General features: G+C 40.2%; 1 protein-coding gene across 2 annotated transcripts in view; it reads right to left on the bottom strand.

Annotated features, from left to right (window-relative positions):
- The window catches only part of ITPK1 (inositol-tetrakisphosphate 1-kinase), a 121289-nt gene that overhangs the window by 71332 nt on the left and 30957 nt on the right, over positions 1-19000 (bottom strand). For both annotated transcript variants that reach the window (XM_087725712.1, XM_087725713.1), the window contains exon 2: positions 17265-17289. In XM_087725712.1, the coding sequence (XP_087581838.1) occupies positions 17265-17289 (25 nt within the window). The remainder of the gene's footprint in view (positions 1-17264; positions 17290-19000) is intronic.

Consider the following 19000-nt stretch of genomic DNA (forward strand, 5'->3'; position numbering starts at 1 on the left):
GCCATGACCCGAAAATTGCAAAAGGCTTCTCTCAGTGTAATCTTACACCCACACAAAAATTTAATCCTGTACCTATTCAAAAGCAAGCTCAAAGAGATCTACTGTGAGGGAAGCAAGTAAAGGATTGTACTTCTTGTAATGCTATGGCTTTTAGAAAAGTATTTAGACATTCACTTGCAAAAAAAGAAAAACTCAACATTAATACCTTGAGGAATTCTAAAACTGTCTTGAATCACATGATACGTTAAACAATGACAACATGACTTAGAGAAATATGCGAACTCATACAATTTGTCAAGTTCTATTAAAATTCTGGATGGTCAAAGAATTATTACATTGCATAAAATTGTAATGTGGTTTGGTGAACTTTTGTGTAGTGCATTGTAAAAATGCAAGCTACAATGATTCATGCATCATAGCATTTAGTTTAATAGTTTGCATAAGTCAACCAAGTATAGCTTAATACAAATCATTTTATATATAATATATAATAACTAAGGATTACCAACATGATCGCCAACGTCCTATGACGGATATGGCACAAGAAGAATAACAGCTACAGGTATTATACTAACTAGGTGTTTGCTTTATCAAGTTTTCTAAGTCATCCCCTGCTATACTGTAAATTATTAATAAACCACAATGGACGTGTCTACATGAAGCAGTAGCCTAGAAGAAATTAACCAGATTAGCTTGATGTATGAATTCAACTAGAAATGTACCTATGTGTCCTCCTTTACGGAGGACAGTCCTTCTTTTGAAAAATTGCCCAGAACTAGTTTATATGAAGATTTGAAGTTAGCACTGAGTAAGCATGTAGCTAATCACCCTTCTTTAGTAGCAAGATGTATAATATTGTGTCTTCTTTTAACTGACATCTATATTTAAGAAAAATAATTGTTCCTTAATTTTCTTTTTACAATGCATACTGATGAATGAAAAGATGAATAAGCATAATTTAAGGTATATAGCCTATGTGGGAATATGTAAAGAACATTTAATTAAAATATTTAGGAAAATTTTAATTTCTACTGATTAATAAATATGTTAATATTTACAGCATTTATTACTGCAACGTATCTTGCAGTTTTATCCCAGTTTGAAAATAGATACGCAGCCATACTAGAAGAAGATATGAATGTAAAATTGCTGTGTCAGAGGCACGCAGCCTACTTGTTATAATGAATTTTAAAAGGTTTAATTCATCCATAGTTGCCTCAATCCCTAATCATACCACTGGATTACTACCCTAATGATAGTGACACACAAAATGCTAGTTTACACGAATTTATCCAAGACCACCTTTTCTGTAAGACTTCTAACAACTTTTTTTAAAAAAAACACTCAGTCACAGAATCTCCAGGTTTCTTTTTTATCAGTAATATAGCCATCGGCATTTCCTGAAATTTTATTCTAAATTTACAATATTTGTATAATAAATTATTAGACTGTTTACAGGAAAGAATTAAAATTCTAAATACTTAATACACATAAAGTGCATTTTACAAACACACACACACACACACACACACAAACTAGCAAGGTCATGCAGGCTCCATTAAGACTCAATTCTTTACCCAGTAAAACTTTCTTTATTTGCACCAGTAGCCATCTTCATTCTTGTTCCTAGTAATTAGATTCCCTTCTGTTTACTCAAGCCCAACACTCTCTTTTCTATCCTTTTCTCAACGGATTCTGTCCAAGCATTCTAAATAATTAGCTAATATTTAGCAAGAAGACATTGGAAAGCAAAGGGGAATTGCTAACCTTTCTATTAACAACTGGAATAGTGTTGTTTTTTTTCACCATTGGCCTAGTTGTTGCTTTTTCTTCCTCAGGATGCATTTGTATGAACTGAAAATTCTAGTTTCATGAAACTGTCACTTTAGATACTGAATGGATCACATAAGTTATAACTATATAGAGAAGAGGGGTGTGATGGCTCAGCGATTAAAGACCCTAAAAAATTGCCACAAGAGAAATTCCTTGAGGTTGATTTTTAGGATCTCAATGGAGTTTTTGCATAATTGAAGGGCATTGTGCAAATATACATAAATATTGACATGGCACTTGTTCCCTATGGCACATCAATTTCCAAAAATTAAAAGGGCCAACTACCTGATGAGCACCATGTTGTTTATCCTTGTCCACACATGTACAATATACATTGTGTATATGTACACTTTTTTTCTGGCTTTACCTCATTTTTTAATTTATTGTTTAAGTTTTGGTTTCATTGCAATGGTTTTAAAACTTTACTCTTTTTCTTTTTAAATTATTTTTGGATTCCTCTGGGAGGAAAAGTATAGAAAATAGATATTTTACATTTTTTTTCCCAAGTTAACCACTGGAAATGTCATCTGGCATTTTGAGTTCTGAGATTTCAGAATGTAATACACAAGATTATCATTAACATTTCCATATACCAGTTGCAAGAATTATTATTTTAAAACAAAAACATTTTTGTGTAGACACCATACAGTCTTAATTTATAATTTGTTTGATCCATTTATCTGAAATGGAAGTTTTTAAACTAAGATAAATAAGCAAATAAGGGAATTTACAAAACTGCAGCTGTTTATATTTTCCTATATAGTATATGTATATGTGGGCATATTTACACACACATATACATACATGTATGGATGTTGAAGAGTCAATGTAGTGCAGGTGTATCAAACTGGTGGCTCATGGTCCAGATGCATCACACGCAGGCCATGACCATCCCAGCTCCAAAAATGAAAAAAACTTCATGAAACGTTGCATGACGGCAATGTGACATGGTGAGTTTGACACCTGTGATTTAGTGCAATGGTTAAGGTGATGAATGAGGAGTGGCGAAATCAGGTTCTAGACCTCTTTTAGCCAGATAAGCTGATTGGGTGAGTTTGGATCAATTACTCTTGCTCAGCTGTAGATCAGAGAACAGAAAAGCATTTGTTTACCAACCTGCACTGGATGGTAGAATAGAATGTATAACTTTTAATGAGGAATAATTCACTCTGCAGCTGATTTGAGTCAGGCTAAAAATAATATTTAACATTTGTATGACTCTTGTACTTCTTTGTATAAACTTAACAACAAAATATATGAACTTGTTCCATATCCTGAAGCACTAAGTATTTGGGAGCTCTATAAGAAATACTGGAACACTATTATATGCTTATTAATTTATATACAATCATTTCCCCTTAAGTGTAATGAGACTTGAGTCACCATGCACAAACAAAATGTGTCTTTGTATGGAACTGCTAGAGTGAAAGAAAATAAACACTACCTCTTTCCTGGTTCTACAGAATCACATCTCCAACATCATTTAAGCCAAGCTCAGCTTGCTTGGAGGGTTTCCAGTTTAGCCTTCATGTATATGTTATTGAGAATTTATTTTATAAGCTCACTTTCCTTGGGTGTATTTCTTAACCTACTAACGTTTCACATAAAAATAACCCCCTCAATATTTCAGAAAAACAAGTGTTGCCTAGCAACTACTGCAAACTATTTTCAGCAGTCTTTTACTTAGGCTGAAGACAAATGTACTTCTTTGTAGTATTGTGATGAATCCAGCTGTTTCAAAACTGAAGGGAACTTTTCCCTGTGTTCCCATTTCAAAGTAGTAATTTAAGAACATACCTACAAAACTTGTAATTTCTCATGACACTGCTGCCCTATAAACTATATATTTAAAAACATATCCACTCCCATTTTCTATTAAACTTTTTCTGCACCACACATGACATTATATAAGTACATTACAAAGAACTACAAAGCAACAGGCAATTGAGTTTAATCCTCTATCGTTGCAGGAATACAAATTAAAGGGCCCCATACAGATGGGACTCTTTCTTCCATTTGAAAGCCTCCAGGGAAAGAAAAACTCACTGACCTCTGGGTAACTGTCTTCATTTTTGAACTGCTTATTACTTTGGAAAGTTTTTTTCTAATGCTTAATCAAAATTTGCCTTCTTGTAGCTCAGACCTGTCAAACTGGCAGCCCTTGAGCCTGATATGACCTGTGCAGGCCATACCCACCCCAACCATGCAAAGGCAAAAAGCACCGCAATATGTCACGATATAGCCTGTGATGTGAGCGGGTTTGACACCCCTGACCTTGTAGCTTAACTTAATTAATACATGTCCTGTCCTTAGAGCACAGTTTTGAATGTCTCTTGTAAGTCTTTCAGGTACCTTATCTCCCTTCAACTTCTTAAGGCAAAACGTGGCCAGCTCCTTTAACTTCTCTTCATAGGACTTCACATTCTTCTTTGAACCTATTCCAGTTTGTCTTAACCTGTAATGTTCGGAACTGAACACAATACTTAATACGAGGCTAGATTAATAGTCTAAAACAGAATTATTTCCATAATTTAGAAACTATACGTTTGCTGATGAAGCCTAATATTGCATTAAGCTGTTTTGCAGCCGTGATAAATTGTTGACTTATATTCAACTATCATTCTAAGATAGTTTTCACAAGTATTATTTCCAAGTCGCATACAGCCAATCCTCAACTTACAACAATTTAGTTAGCATCAATTTGAAGATACAATGACACTGAAAAAAGTGACACAGCCAGTTGTCACAGTTATGACCATCGCAGCATATCCATGGTCACATGATCAAAATTTGAACACTTGGCAACCAGGATATATTCCATAATGGTTATAGTATCCTAGGATCATGTGATTGCCATCTGCAACCTTCCCAGCTGGCTTCCAATAAGCAAAGTCAATGGGGGAAACTTGTAATTAATTTACAAATGGGATGATTTATTTAACAACTGTAGCAAAAAGGTCATAGAATAAGACAAAATTCACCAACAACCAAACCACTTTGCAACAGAAGCTCCAGTCTCAATTGTAATCATAAGGCAAGGACTACCCATATCCCTCATTTTATATCCAAGCATGTGATTACTGTTTCTTAAACAAAAATGTTTGTATATATGTCTTTCTTGAATTGTATAATTTTCTATCCATTTTTCTAATCAATCAAACCAGAAAATGTTCTCTCTCAGAACACATTCCTTGCAATTAGCAGTTTTTCAGAAGAGGACTTTTCCATCCCTTGTAACAAAGCACAGCCTCTTAGTAAATCGTGCCTTCCAAACAGGTCTCACTTAATTCCACTAGCAAACCCCTCCTTGTAGTCCTTTCTCACTTATAGTGCTTAACCCAGCTGCTTTATATTCCTTCTATATCTCTGCTTAATTATCAGGATACATTTAAACACATGCAACAGGCAATTAACAGTTCTCAGGATATACTTCTTGCAATCAGCAACTATTCACAGTTGAACAAACACTTCTTCAGAACTATTTTCTCTTCCATTCAGTCATGTCTGATTTCTCAGAAACTTCCTGGACAAGGCCTGTGGTTTTCTTGGCAAGATTTTTTTTTAGAACTGGTTTGCCATTGCCTCCTTCCTAGGGCTGGCCTGAGGTCACCCAGTTGGCTTTGCGTCTAAGACTAAAACTCTCAGTGTCTCGTTTTGTAGCCTGATGGTTTAATTATACCTTCCCTGTTCACTCTCTTCTTTGGCTTGTCTTCCTGTTGAGATCCAAGTAAAGTCTTGCTAAACTTATTTACTACTGTTTTTAGCATGACTACTATTCTGTATAATGATAAGGCTGTCTTTTAAGCAAATTCAAAATATAATACAGGAATGCCGATGCCAGGGCTTTTTCATATATGACAAGCACAAATAATTGAAAATCTCTACTATACTTACTGCTTTCCTAATGCTAATGGGTAGTTGGCCATAACCGTTCAGATTACTGCCCTTAACTGGAATGCCGGTTTACAAATCGCTGCACGGTTTTTTGAATATTTCTAAAAAAGCAGGATGCACACATATCTGATCTTTCTTTGGGTATGTTTAAATTCCAGCCTCTCAGGCATAGAGCCTTATTTAGTTCCTCTTCTGTGATCCTATTCTGTGACCATTTTTGTTTCTATTTTCTGCAGCATCAAATGAAAAAAAAATTAACCAAGAGTTTATTTTAGCATGTTAAATATTCCTGCTCTTTGACCAAAGTGACTCCTCATATGTTGCTCAAATTAAAAAGGTTTAAAGATTCCCCCTGTTCAGTTGTGACCAATTCAAGGGGGTGGTGCAACACATTTCTGATTCTCAGCTGAGGGAAACTGCATTCTCTGAGAGAAACTTCCATCAGCCAGCAGGAAACTACTGAACACAGGTGGCGCAATGGTTAGGGTGCAGTACTGCAGGCCACTTCAGCTGACTGTTATCTGCAGTTCAGCTGTTCTAATCTCACCGGCTCAAGGTTGACTCAGCCTTCCATCCTTCCGAAGTGGGTGAAATGAGGACCCAGACTGTGGGGGCGATATGCTGACTCTGTAAACCGCTTAGAGAGGGCTGAAAGCCCTATGAAGCGGTATATAAGTCTAACTGCTATTGCTATTGCTATTTCCCATCAAAGTGATACATATTTACAGTATCTACTTGTATTTTGCATGCTTTCGAACTGCTAGATTGACAAGAACTGAGATAGGTAATGGGAGCTCACCCCATCACGCAATCTCGACTCTCAAACCTGGACTGTCGGTATTCTAGCTGACAATCTCAACATCTTTAAACATTGAGCCATACGAACTGCAATTCATCAAGAATTAGAAAACAAATAAGTCCCATATTTTTCTACTTGCTACAGTTATTTTTAGTTTGTTTCTTTACATTGCATGCTTTATGATTTAATCTTTATTTTGTTAACCACTCAGGGAGAATGACTCATGTCAGCAATATGAGAATTCTATGAGACTTAGCTTAATAGTATGCAACACTGGAAATAAAAATTAAAAGCAACTCTGCTGGTAAATACAAATATTTGTCCAATCAGTTCATTAAATATTTAGGATATTTAGCATTGCTATTTTTCTTATTAATATAAGAAAAAAATTAAAAAATTGTAAACTTCACCTAGCTAAGGATTTGTACATTTTCAGAAATAAGAGTTTCAGTTAAATCCCTTAAGGGTATATATATTTACCTTTAACATTTTTTCATAGCAATCAGAATAGTTCAGCAGCAGAGAAGTGACATCTTTAAGTACATCCTAGTGATTTAATGCTAGACATTTAGTAAAGATTTATCAGACTTTGCTATGTCCCCCCCAAAACTCTTTTGCAGAAACAAGCAAATATATTCTGTTTCTGTTTATTCTGTTTATTACTTATAGGCCGCCCTTTTCCCTGAGGGGACTCAGGGCGGCTCACAATTTATGGGGAGGGGAATACAAGACGAGACATGAGACAGTACATAAGTAAAAGTAGAACACAACATTCATTCATCATTCGGGTGGGGACGGATTAGAATCTTTATCCCCAGGCCTGACGGGATAGCCAGGTCTTGAGGACTGTGCGGAAGGTCTGGACGGTGGTGAGGGTGCGAATCTCCACGGGGAGATCGTTCCAAAGGGTCGAAGCTACTACTGAAAAGGCTCTCCTCCGCGTAGTTGCCAGTTGACACTGACTGGCGGATGGAACTCGGAGGAGGCCTAATCTGTGCGATCTGATAGGTCGTAGGGAGGTAATTGGCAGGAGGCGGTCTCTCAAGTACTCAGATCCACTACCATGGAGGGCTTTATGGGTGGTAAGTAGCACCTTGAAGCGCACTCGGAGGTCAACAGGTAGCCAGCGCAGCTCGCGGAGGATAGGTGTTATGTGGGCGAACCGCGGTGCGCCCACAATCACTCGCGCGGCCGCATTCTGGACTAGCTGAAGCCGCCGGATGCTCTTCAAGGGCAGCCCCATGTAGAGCACGTTGCAGTATTCCAGCCTAGAGGTCACAAGGGCCCGAGTGACTGTTGTGAGAGCCTCCCGGTTCAGGTAGGGTCGCAACTGGCGCACCAGGCGAACCTGGGCAAATGCCCCCTTGGTCACAGCCGTCAGGTGGTGGTCAAAGGTCAGCTATGGGTCCAGGAGGACTCCCAAGTTGCGAACCCTGTCTGAGGGGTGTAAAATTTGGCCCCCCAGCCTGAGTGATGGAACACTAGCCAAATTATTGGGAGGGAAACACAACAGCCACTCGGTCTTGTCCGAGTTGAGTACCAGTTTGTTAGCTCTCATCCAGTCCCTAACGGCTTCGAGGCCCCGGTTCATCACGTCCACCGCTTCATTGAGTTGGCACGGGACGGACAGATACAACTGGGTATCGTCCGCGTATTGATGGTATCTTATCCCGTGCCTCCGAATGATCTCGCCCAGCGGTTTCATGTAGATGTTAAATAGTAGAGGCGATAAGACCGAACCCTGCGGCACCCCATATGTTAGGGGCCTAGGGGTCGATCTCTGCCCCCCAACCAACACCGACTGCGACCTGTCCGAGAGGTAGGAGGAGAACCACTGCAAAACAGTGCCTCCCACCCCCACCTCCCGCAGTCGTCGCAGAAGGATACCATGGTCGATGGTATCGAAAGCCGCTGAGAGGTCAAGGAGAACCAGGATGGACGCATGGCCTCCATCCCTGGCTCTCCAGAGATCATCGGTCAATGCGACCAAAGCGGTTTCTGTGCTGTAACCAGGTCTGAAGCCGGACTGGAAGGGGTCAAGGTAACTAGCTTCCTCCAAGGACCGTTGAAGCTGGAAGGCCACCACCTTCTCAACAACCTTCCCAACAAAGGGGAGGTTGGAGAATGGACGGTAATTGTTGAGAACGGCTGGATCCAAAGATGGTTTCTTCAGGAGGGGTCTCACCACCGCCGCTTTAAGTGCGGAGGGGAAGTGCCCCTCCCGAAGGGAGGCGGTAACGACCGCCTGGATCCAGCCTCGTGTCACCTCACTGCTGTTGGCAACCAGCCAGGAGGGACATGGGTCCAGTACACAGGTGGAGGCACTCACAGCTCTTATGGCCTTGTCCACATCCCCAGGGGCAACATCCTGAAACTCAACCCAGAGATGGACTGCCAATTTATCCCCTTGTGCCTCGGCTGGATCTGCAAAGGTGGAGTCCAAATCCGACCGAAACCGAGCAACTTTGTCCGCTAAGAACTGGACATAATCCTCAGCCCTACCCTGCAAGGGGTCCCCCGTATCCCTCCTATTTAGGAGGGAGCGGGTTATCCTAAACAGGGCGGCTGGGCGGGACTCAGCGGACGCAACCAAGGTGGCAATATACGTTCTTTTTGCTGTCCTCAGTGCCCTGATGTACTCCTTGGTGCAAGTTGTTAAGAGTGCTCGGTTCGATTCGGATTTATCGGACCTCCATAGGTGCTCTAGGCGTCTCCTCCGGCGCTTCCTCTCCCAGAGCTCCTCGGTAAACCAAGGAGGCCTCCGGGATCCGCCGACCCGGAGGGGCCTTAGTGGCGCAATCCGGTCAAGGGACTCCGATGCTGCCGATGCCAGGCAGCAACCAGAGTCTCCACCGAACTGTGGGCGAGAGTATCAGGAATAACCCCAAGCTCCGTCTGGAACCTCAAAGGGTCCATAAGTCGCCTGGGGCGGAACCACCTGGTCGGTTCCTCCTCCCTACAGTGGGGGTTTGGCCTCCGGAAGTCAAGCCTCAGTAGGCAGTGGTCTGACCATGACAGGGGTATGATCTCATTACCCCTCAGACCAAGATCACAAGTCCACTGCTCCGAGAGGAATACAAGGTCGAGCATGTGACCCGCTGAATGGGTTGGGCCCCGAATTACCTGGGTCAAGCCCATGGCCGTCATGGAAGCCATGAACTCCTGCGCCCCATCAGAGTGTTCACCGAGCGAAGGCAGATTGAAGTCCCCCAGGACCATAAGCCTGGGGAACTCAATTGCTAGCTCGGCTACTGACTCGAGGAGCGAGGGGAGGGCTGCTGCAACGCTGTTGGGAGGCAGGTACGTTAGCAGCAGACCCACTTGACCCTTGAGGTCCAACTTCACCAGCAGGGTCTCACACCCGACAAGCTCCGGAGCAGGGATCCTACGAGGTGCTAAAGACTCCCGGATAACAATAGCCACACCGCCACCCCTTCCCTGGGCTCTCGGCTGATGAAGCACCTGAAATCCGTCTGGGCACATCTCTACGAGGGGGACTCCTCCCTCCGTGCCCAGCCAGGTTTTAGTAATACATGCCAGATCTGCCCTCTCGTCTAAAATAAAGTCCCGGACGAGGGGAGCCTTGTGAACTACAGACCTGGCATTTAGCGACAACAGCCTGAGACCGGGGTCCTGATCACTCGCGCCATCTGGCCTCGGAGTGGAACTCATAGGGCCGGAAGGAGGGATCTCTGTGATGTAGCGAGCCCTCCTTCCCCGGTAATGGCCTGCCCTAAAGTCCCCGCCATATCTGCCCCTCCCCGTTACGACCGTAATGCTCCGGCCCTCTCCCATGTCTATGATCCCCCCAACCACCCCGGTGACCCCCACATTCCCCGGCAGGTCCTCCGAATCAAACATACTCATTCACTCACACAAACAGTCCCCACATAATAATTAAAAACACAGAAAATACAGCGGTAATAACAATAAAAAGTGGGATCATTCACTCAATCGCATACATATCCCATACACTCACCATACAAGTTAAAAAATTGCGCAACTGTGCAAGTTCATGCAAGGTTTGTGCTAATATGAGGGAGGAGGTCTTAATGTTCTTAGTCTTCTCCTCTGCAGCGTGTTATTCAAGATGGTGTTAGTACTCCCAGAGCAATTGCAACTCATAATAGTCAAAACAGCTAAAATAGCTGCGATAGCAAGGCCAAGAGTCCTGGTATTGTGGTTAGATAAGGGCTTGTTGTTTAAAGGCCCAGCTGGAGAAGATAATGATGACAACAATTGGGGCTGAAAAAGCCAGTCCAAATGCCCCAGGCATATAGTTGAGGAGAGACAGATAGTCAAAGCCCAGAATAACAAGAGACCAATGTTGCTTAAAAAGTCAGCAGGAGATGGTATACAGGGGGTATCTTGTATTCCCCCTCTCCTAAAAGCCTGGGAGGGGCCAAAAGTCCGGGGGGGCTGAGGAGTGGCAGAAGGCCCCCCTGTTTGCTGTAAGTACCCCCACTCATCCAAAGTCTCAAGCACCGTGATATAGTAAATTAAACAAGTATTGTCTGAGATGATATTCCAAGAACAGTGGCAGGAGGCTATGAGTAACACAGCTGGGGCTGAAACAGCAAGACCGGGGGCAGATCCAGGGGCCCTAGGGTTGCAGTTGAAAGAGGCTAGATATTCAAAAACCAGGCTAAAAGGGAGCCAGATGTCAGGCAAGGGGGAGCAGAACAGCAGAGGTGGTCTGGAGGAGAAGTTCGCCAGGATGAAAAGTCCAGACAAGCAAGATGTGACAAATAAAGAAAGCCACACTGAGGAAAAGGCCAAGCCGAACAGAGAGGGGGGGGAGGGGGCATCCAGAAGCGGCATGGCGACTGTAACACAGCCGACAATGGATATTCAAACCTCTAACATGAATGTGTAATTTTTTTGCTATTAAGTAACGGAATGCTTAATTAATAAAATTATACACAAAAATGGAGGACAGTTCACACTGAACTGAAATAGCAAGCACATCAGTCAAGGATAAAGACAAAATACATTTGAAAAACTACAATGCTCTCTTGGACATAAACTGCTAGTTCAGATTAAATCACAATAACAAAGTTATCACTAAATGTAAGGGCTCTTCCTCTGTGTAGAAGGAATGAAACAAAGGTGGGTTTTTTCTCCTCAGTTATAAAGGAAAGCCATTATTTTTATGGTTTTATATTGGATCCATACATGCTGTTTTATTGCATGCCATGATGGTCTTGGAATCCATAAACATGACATAATTTAAGATTTGATTTGCAATTTATTGTGCTTTGATCTCTCAACATAATCAATTTGTTTTTAAAACACAGATTGGCAACTTGTGGCGCTTCAAACATTGTTGGATTCCATGAGCTTTAACTCACAAAAGTAAATGGTGAGAGATAACAGGTATCGCTACCTCACAACACTTCATCCCATAGCTATTTTTGCTGTAAATAAGCAAAACACAATTCAAAGTCCATTAATGCAGGGGTCCCCACCCTCCTGGCTGTGGCCCACTACCAGCCTATTCAGAATTGGACCACGTGAGTGTCTGGCTGGAGTGTGTATCCCTGTGCTCAGCATGCGCAAGTGGCAGACTGGCAGGCACACAGCCCAGTTCCTCTCCTCCCCAAGCTGGACCGTCAAGCTGAAAATATTGGGGGACCGATTCATGAATGGAATAGCATTGGGTTTAGTATACTCTAGAAAATAACAAGAATAAGAAAAATGTTTTTGGCTGTGCAAAGGAAATAAAAACATAGCAAAAACCAAAGCTATGCATTTATTTTCATATATACTAATCTAGGGATTTACTCTCTAAAAAGTGTTTCAGATTCATGGTTTACCTAATCTTAACAGGACTTGATTTAATAATACCTGGATCAGCTACTAAAATATAGAATGTTGCAAGGATGTTATTCTATTGTTGCAAGGATGTTATTCTATTATTTGTGAATTGACATTTTAAACCAAATCTTCAGATTACTTCTGGCAGACTACAGCTTTAGAAGAATTTATTAACCACAACGCTGATACAGTGAGAAGGAGAGAAATTAGCACCTTTCTTCTGCAAATGTATTTCAGATCTCACTTTTCAAAGCAAAATTAAATATTAAATAGAATATTTTAAAAGATCTTCTATTCTACCAGCTATTTTAGACTCAGTAAACATATTATAATGTCTATTTCTTTGTATTCAAAACTGAATTTTCAAACTTCATATAAGCTTCATATGTTAATGTAAATTTGTGTTTATTATGAAAGGACAACATAATTTTTTGACAAATATGTTCCCTATCTTGATTTTTTCACCTACAGTACAATAATTTTTAACTAATTTAATTTAATTTAACTAATCTATACAGATCATTTTCTAAGTATATATTGCAGTTTAAGATTACATGAACATCTCATTTTAAGCAATGTTTGCTTGGGCACCAAAAGGTATTCACCCATCCTATAATTTCTAAACCATGCTTTGTTCTTTGGGAAAGGTTCTGACATCACACTAATTATGAAAAAGAAAACAATGTTTGAAGAGGTTTAAGCCAATAACTGGCTGTTTTTGTTGCTGCTAAAAAATAATTCCTGCATATTGGCAATTCTTGTTATATGAATGACTACCATTAATAAGCTTTGACCTGAAAGACCACTACTAACAATATTAAATTATCAACTACCCATCCAGAATGATTAAAGTTATAGATGTAAAATCACAATAAATTATTTTGTCTAAAAATGAAAGTTGCTTTCAATATGTTTCATCACATTTTCATTTCTTGGAGTGTGTACTATACCACATTTTGATTATTTTTTACAATAGGTTTTCTACCTCATTAATGGTCTTGGGTGGCTGCATACCTCTAATCTGATTATAACTATTATTTATATGCATCAAGGTCATCAGGTCAACAACTCTGACCATAAACATTTTGGAATTGTATCGTTTATATACTTTATTTATATATTTTTGTTACATTTATTTGCCACATTTTCCATCATGAGTCTATCATAGATGACTTACTACAATAAAAAAGAACAAATTAAAAAAGTGTAAACAAAACAGAAGTAAAATAATAGACATCAGTATGATAATGAAAGATGATTGGGTGGAGACCAGAAAACGATGGAGTCTCCCATCAATCCAGAGCTGCCTCCAGTGTGGAACTTTAGTCCTTGTTTAGCTCGAGAATGACTATACCAACATTTTAAATAAAAAAATGTAAATGGATTGTATTTCCCCGTGCACAAAATACAGAATTACAAATCCTTCAGCATCCCCTCCTTAATCCACACACAACAATCACAAAGCTTGATTTGCTTAGAATGGTAATCTAGGCTAGTGCAAGCACTACCTGAGGTATTCCTGAATCCTCATTATATCCATACTGTCCATACTGTTTTAAATTCTTTAATTTGATCTTCCTCAATTTGATACCCTAGCCTTTCCATCCAGCAACCTAAGACATATATGAGACAGGAGGTTGTTCTAAGCAAAAATAATATATAAAAGCATGCATTACTCTACCTGCAAGCTATTTCAATGGACTAATTCACTATGCAGATCAGCCATGTTTTATTTCCTACATCAAATCAGGCAACAGGAATTTTTGGATTTCTAAAGTAGTTTCTCTGATTTCAGATATAAATATAATTTTTTCTTCCATATGCCTCTGTAACTATTAGGTATATTTTGAAGCATTAAATATTCTGGTTTTGAAGGATAAGTAACAGAAGTGCTTCTAATTTGTAGATTACAAAAGGCAAGCTACTTAATTCTTACAATAAAAGCTATCACTTTCTATTAGTGTCACTGAAATTAAAAATGTTGAGGCACTGCCAATCAGAAAAATCAGACTGCAGAGAACAGCAACAAAGATGATTAGAGGGCTGACGACTAAAACATATAACGAATAGTTGCTGGAACTGGGTATGTCTATAGTCTAACAAAGAGAAGGATGAGCAGTGACATGATAGCAATCTTTCAATATCTGAGGGGCTGTCACAGAGAAGAAGGGATTGACTTATTCTCTAAAGCATCTGAGGGCAGGACAAGAAGTGATGTGTGGAAACTTAGCAAGGAGAGATCAAACCTAGAACTAAGGCAAAATTTCCTGACAATAAGAACAATTAATCAGTGGAATGGTTTGCTCTAGAGAAGTTGTGGGTGCTTCATCACTGCAAGATTTTAAGAAGTGGTTGGATGGCTATTTGTCCAGAATGGAATAGGGATTCCTGATTGAGCAGGGGATTGGACTAGGTCTCTTTCAACTTTGCTATTCTCTATTAGACATTGATCTAGAAAATTTCATCATAGACACTATCTCACCATTGCACAACTTCAGGAAGATACACAAGTTTTCAATTAATGCATATGTCACAAGATATCTCTTACTAAGAACAATGATCTATGAGGCACTAAATATTTATATGTTTGAAGAAATTTATATTAAAAAGAACTGTGTGGTCGCTATTTCACTTTGTACTATTTTTTGGGTAGGAGTGTTTCCTTAAAGACTTTGAATGGATTTGGGAAGTATATAGGTAGTCCTTGATTATGATAGCAATTGAGAATGGAATTTTCATTGCTAAATAATGCAATTGGAAAGCAAGGTAAGTGCAATGAGGGTGAGGAAGGTGTGCAAATGGCTGGCATGTCATGAGCGCAGAGAGACAGGTAAAGTGTAAGTGGGATTGGAGGGGAGGGTCAAGGAGAATGTGTGAAAGGCATAAGTCAAGATGGTTGTGCGAGGAAGTGAAGGAATATATGAGAGACACAATGACGATCTGGAGATTGCACTGTGCTATGTAAGAAGTAGAGGTTGGGGAAGTTGTGTGAGGGTGCCTCAGAGGCACTGCATGTGTCTATGCAAGTGTAAGATGGTGTGTGAAAGGCATGGTGGGTTCAGAAAACGTGTATAGGGTTGCATGAGAAGCATGATTCAGGGAGGGTGCGTGAGGGTGCATAAGGGTGGAACGTGAGTTGGAAAGGGTGCATGGGGGTATGAGGGAGCCATGATAACGGTACATGAGTTGATGGCATGGCATGAGCTCAGAAGGGCTTGGGGAGGGTGCATGGATGTGGGCAATTTATTGCAGTGAATTGCTTTTTCCCTGCCAGTTTCCATTGACTTCCAAGACAGCAAGGAAGTGATCATGGGATGCTGCAAATAGTAATAAGTACAGATTGATTGCGAAGTGCCCAAATCATGACCATGTGATTGCAGAGGTGTTGGGATGGCTGGAAGTCTGAGGGCCAATTGTTCAGCGCTATCATAATTTCAAGCAGTTGTAGCTCAAGGACTACCTGTATTAAAAATAGAAGAGTTTCTATATAGCATGCAAGCTCCATTTTACTTGTGGTCTTCAATTTGTGCAATACTAATAAACACAATATGAAGTCAATCACACTGCAGATTTCACTGGATTATAGAAAAAGAAAAGAAAAGAAGGAAACAGACATAATGTACTAAGAGAATTACAGAGATTTGAAATGGTCTATCTTGCATTTGCAAAGCTACAGCACGGATTTGATCTGCATAAAAATTAAAGGAATGGAAAATACACAATGTCAATTAAATTAAAGGCCTTGTACTTCTCTCTATGAAACATTGCTAAATTCAGTGAAAACCAAGTGGCTTCCACCTGCCACACTGTACAAATTGGAATAGTTGTTCTTTTATAACACAAATAACAAATCTTCCACCTTAAAACAAGGAACATTTTAAATACAATAATATTTGGGGTTATTCATATATGCAATTATTATTCATAAAAATTCATAAACTACAGATAATCCTCAATTTACAACCACATTTAGGGCCATAATTTTGCTTGTAAGTCATGACAGTCATATGTTGAGGCATGCACATAACCAAACATTTTCTAGTGGTCGTTAAATGTATCATGGGGTTGTAACAGGCATGATAGTTGGAAATTGTGGTCATGTGAACATGAGATGCTACAACTGGTCATAAACATGACCTAGTTGCTGTGCCCAAAACAGGACATAAAGCACCCCTTCCAAGGCCACTGTAACTATTCCCCCCCCCCCCATATTTTTTAAATTTTATTTTAGTACAAATAATCCATCTTCCATTAAACAGTGTATCATCTGGGTACAAATGTGCAATAACAGTTAAAATTTACAATCATATTCATTATTTAATCTATTCTTAGCTTAATATTAACACATTAAATATCTGATACCTTACATCCTTAGTTCGCTTAACTCTTATTAGCTCTATTAACTACTTTCTATATTTTACTCATCTACTTTTATATCTGATTTTTATATTTATCCTCTAACCATCGATAAAATGTTTCCCATATCGCATAATAACCAGTTTGTTCTTTCTCTTTAATTGCCAGCATTAATCTCTTCATTTCTGCACATTCTAATATTTTCCTGATCATATTCTCCTCTGCAGGAATCTCTTCACTTTTCAAGTTTTGGGCAAATACAATTCTAGCTGTGATTATTACATGAATAATCAAATATACATTTTCTTTACTATAAGTTTCTGGTAAAAGCCCAACAGTAATATTTTATCTTTCGATATTTTCAGGTTTCCAATATTTCAGGTTTCAAGGCCACTGTAGCTCTGAACAATTGTTAAATGATTGATCAAGGACTCCCTTTATTCAACTTCTAGTGTTAGATGTTATAAAATTATTTTATATGTGTAATATATAAGATCAGAAGAGATTGATGCCATACAAGCATAAACATAACCATTAAAATAGAAATCAAACATAATGCACTCACCTGTATAACCTCTATCCCCCTTTTCCTGAGGAAACAAAAAGGAAAAAATATTAGAGAAATACACAACCAGTTATAAATTTAATATTAGCAAAACAGTATTTGGGATTATTTTACCCCTGAATATTTAAACTTCTAATTCAGCAGGAGAAATCCTTTGCTAACTTAAAACCTTTGTGGTTCATTTCTAAACTATTTACTAATTTGTGAACAAGTTCTATTAAAGTTAATGGCATTTCATTTTGAGCAAAGTTTTGATTAGAAGAAGTTTTATAACTCAGCAGAATTATAATTCAAGCATTTTACAATCCCAAATTCCAAAACAAAATATAATAAATGCATCAGGATAAAGCAAAGCAGCCTTTTTCAACTTCAAGGTCTGTTTAAACTACAATTTGGTAGTACAATTAGCATAATATATTCTATACTATACTATACTATACTATACTATACTATACTATACTATACTATACTATACTATACACTATACTATAGTATATACTATAGGTATACTATACCTATTACTATACTTTACACTACTATACACTACACTACACACACTATTATGCTATACCATAATACACTACACACACTATTATGCTATACCATAATATACTCTGCATTATACTATACTATATACTATAACAATACACTACATTATATACTACATACTATACTATATGTACTATACCAGTGGTTCCCAAAGTGGTCGGTACCACCCCCTGGGGGGCGGTGGGATGACTTAGGGGGGTGCTAAGAGGCAAGGGGGGCAGCAGAGGACGCTAAGAGGCAAGGGGGGGCAAGGAGCCTTTTTGTTGGCATTAACTCCTGGCTCTAGTTTCCAGTAGTTTTGGGTGATGGTTTGTCTTAAAAGACACTTAAAAAGAGCGGTCCGTTTCCTACCAGTTTGCCCCTGGAGTTCATGCAAAACTTGCTTCGTTGTTGCCCACGTTGAAATTCCCTTTGGCCATTGCTCCGCTGCCCCCTTCCCACCCAAGGAACACCACCCACCACCACCCTTTTTTGTGTCGCTGGAGGATTTTGCCACACGCACATATGGGGACCCCCGGACCCAGGATCACCCTTTGTGCGCCCACAGAAAAGAGGGCTCCCTGCCTGTGGAACACGGTACTGCCGCCCTTGGCGCACTGCACGGATCGACGAAGCGCACGCCAGCTGACTGGCTACCCCGAGGAATGCACGGTATGCAAGAGGCCAGAAGCAACCATTCGACGGGGAGTTGGGAGGTCGGGAGCGGCCCATGTCTGTGGCGTGCTCAAGGAGCATGCACGTTCTGAACCGTGGCGCTCGGTCCGGAGACGGGAGAAGCCTTGAGCAGTGCATGCCTAGCCGCCACATGGGAGCGGCTCGGTGTCTTCCGATTTAGTTGTTTTGACTCCCCTCTCCTCTGCTCGGTTGCGTGCTCTCTCTCTATCCCCCCCTCTCTCTTGCTGGGCGGTGGTTGAGGCTGCTGGTAGTCAGGATCAATTCTGCTGTTGCTTAAGTCGCCGCAGCGGGCAGCAGCAAGAAGCAGCAGTGGTAGTATCGAGTAGATCAACGAAGAAGGGGCATTTATGGCAGGCTGGCCAGCTGAAGCTGTAGGCTCAGCGTGGCTCCTTCTCTGCCCCCTGCCGCCATCCCCTTGCCTCTTAGTGCCCCCCTAAGTCATCCCACCGCCCCCCCAGGGGGTGGTATCGCCCACTTTGGGAACCACTGTTATATATTAAACTTGTATAATT

The sequence above is a fragment of the Thamnophis sirtalis genome, unplaced genomic scaffold, assembly GCF_051295495.1.
Source record: "Thamnophis sirtalis isolate CommonGarterSnake01/CBP01778 unplaced genomic scaffold, rThaSir2_p1.2 scaffold_1, whole genome shotgun sequence".
Classification (NCBI taxonomy): Eukaryota; Metazoa; Chordata; class Lepidosauria; order Squamata; family Natricidae; genus Thamnophis; species Thamnophis sirtalis.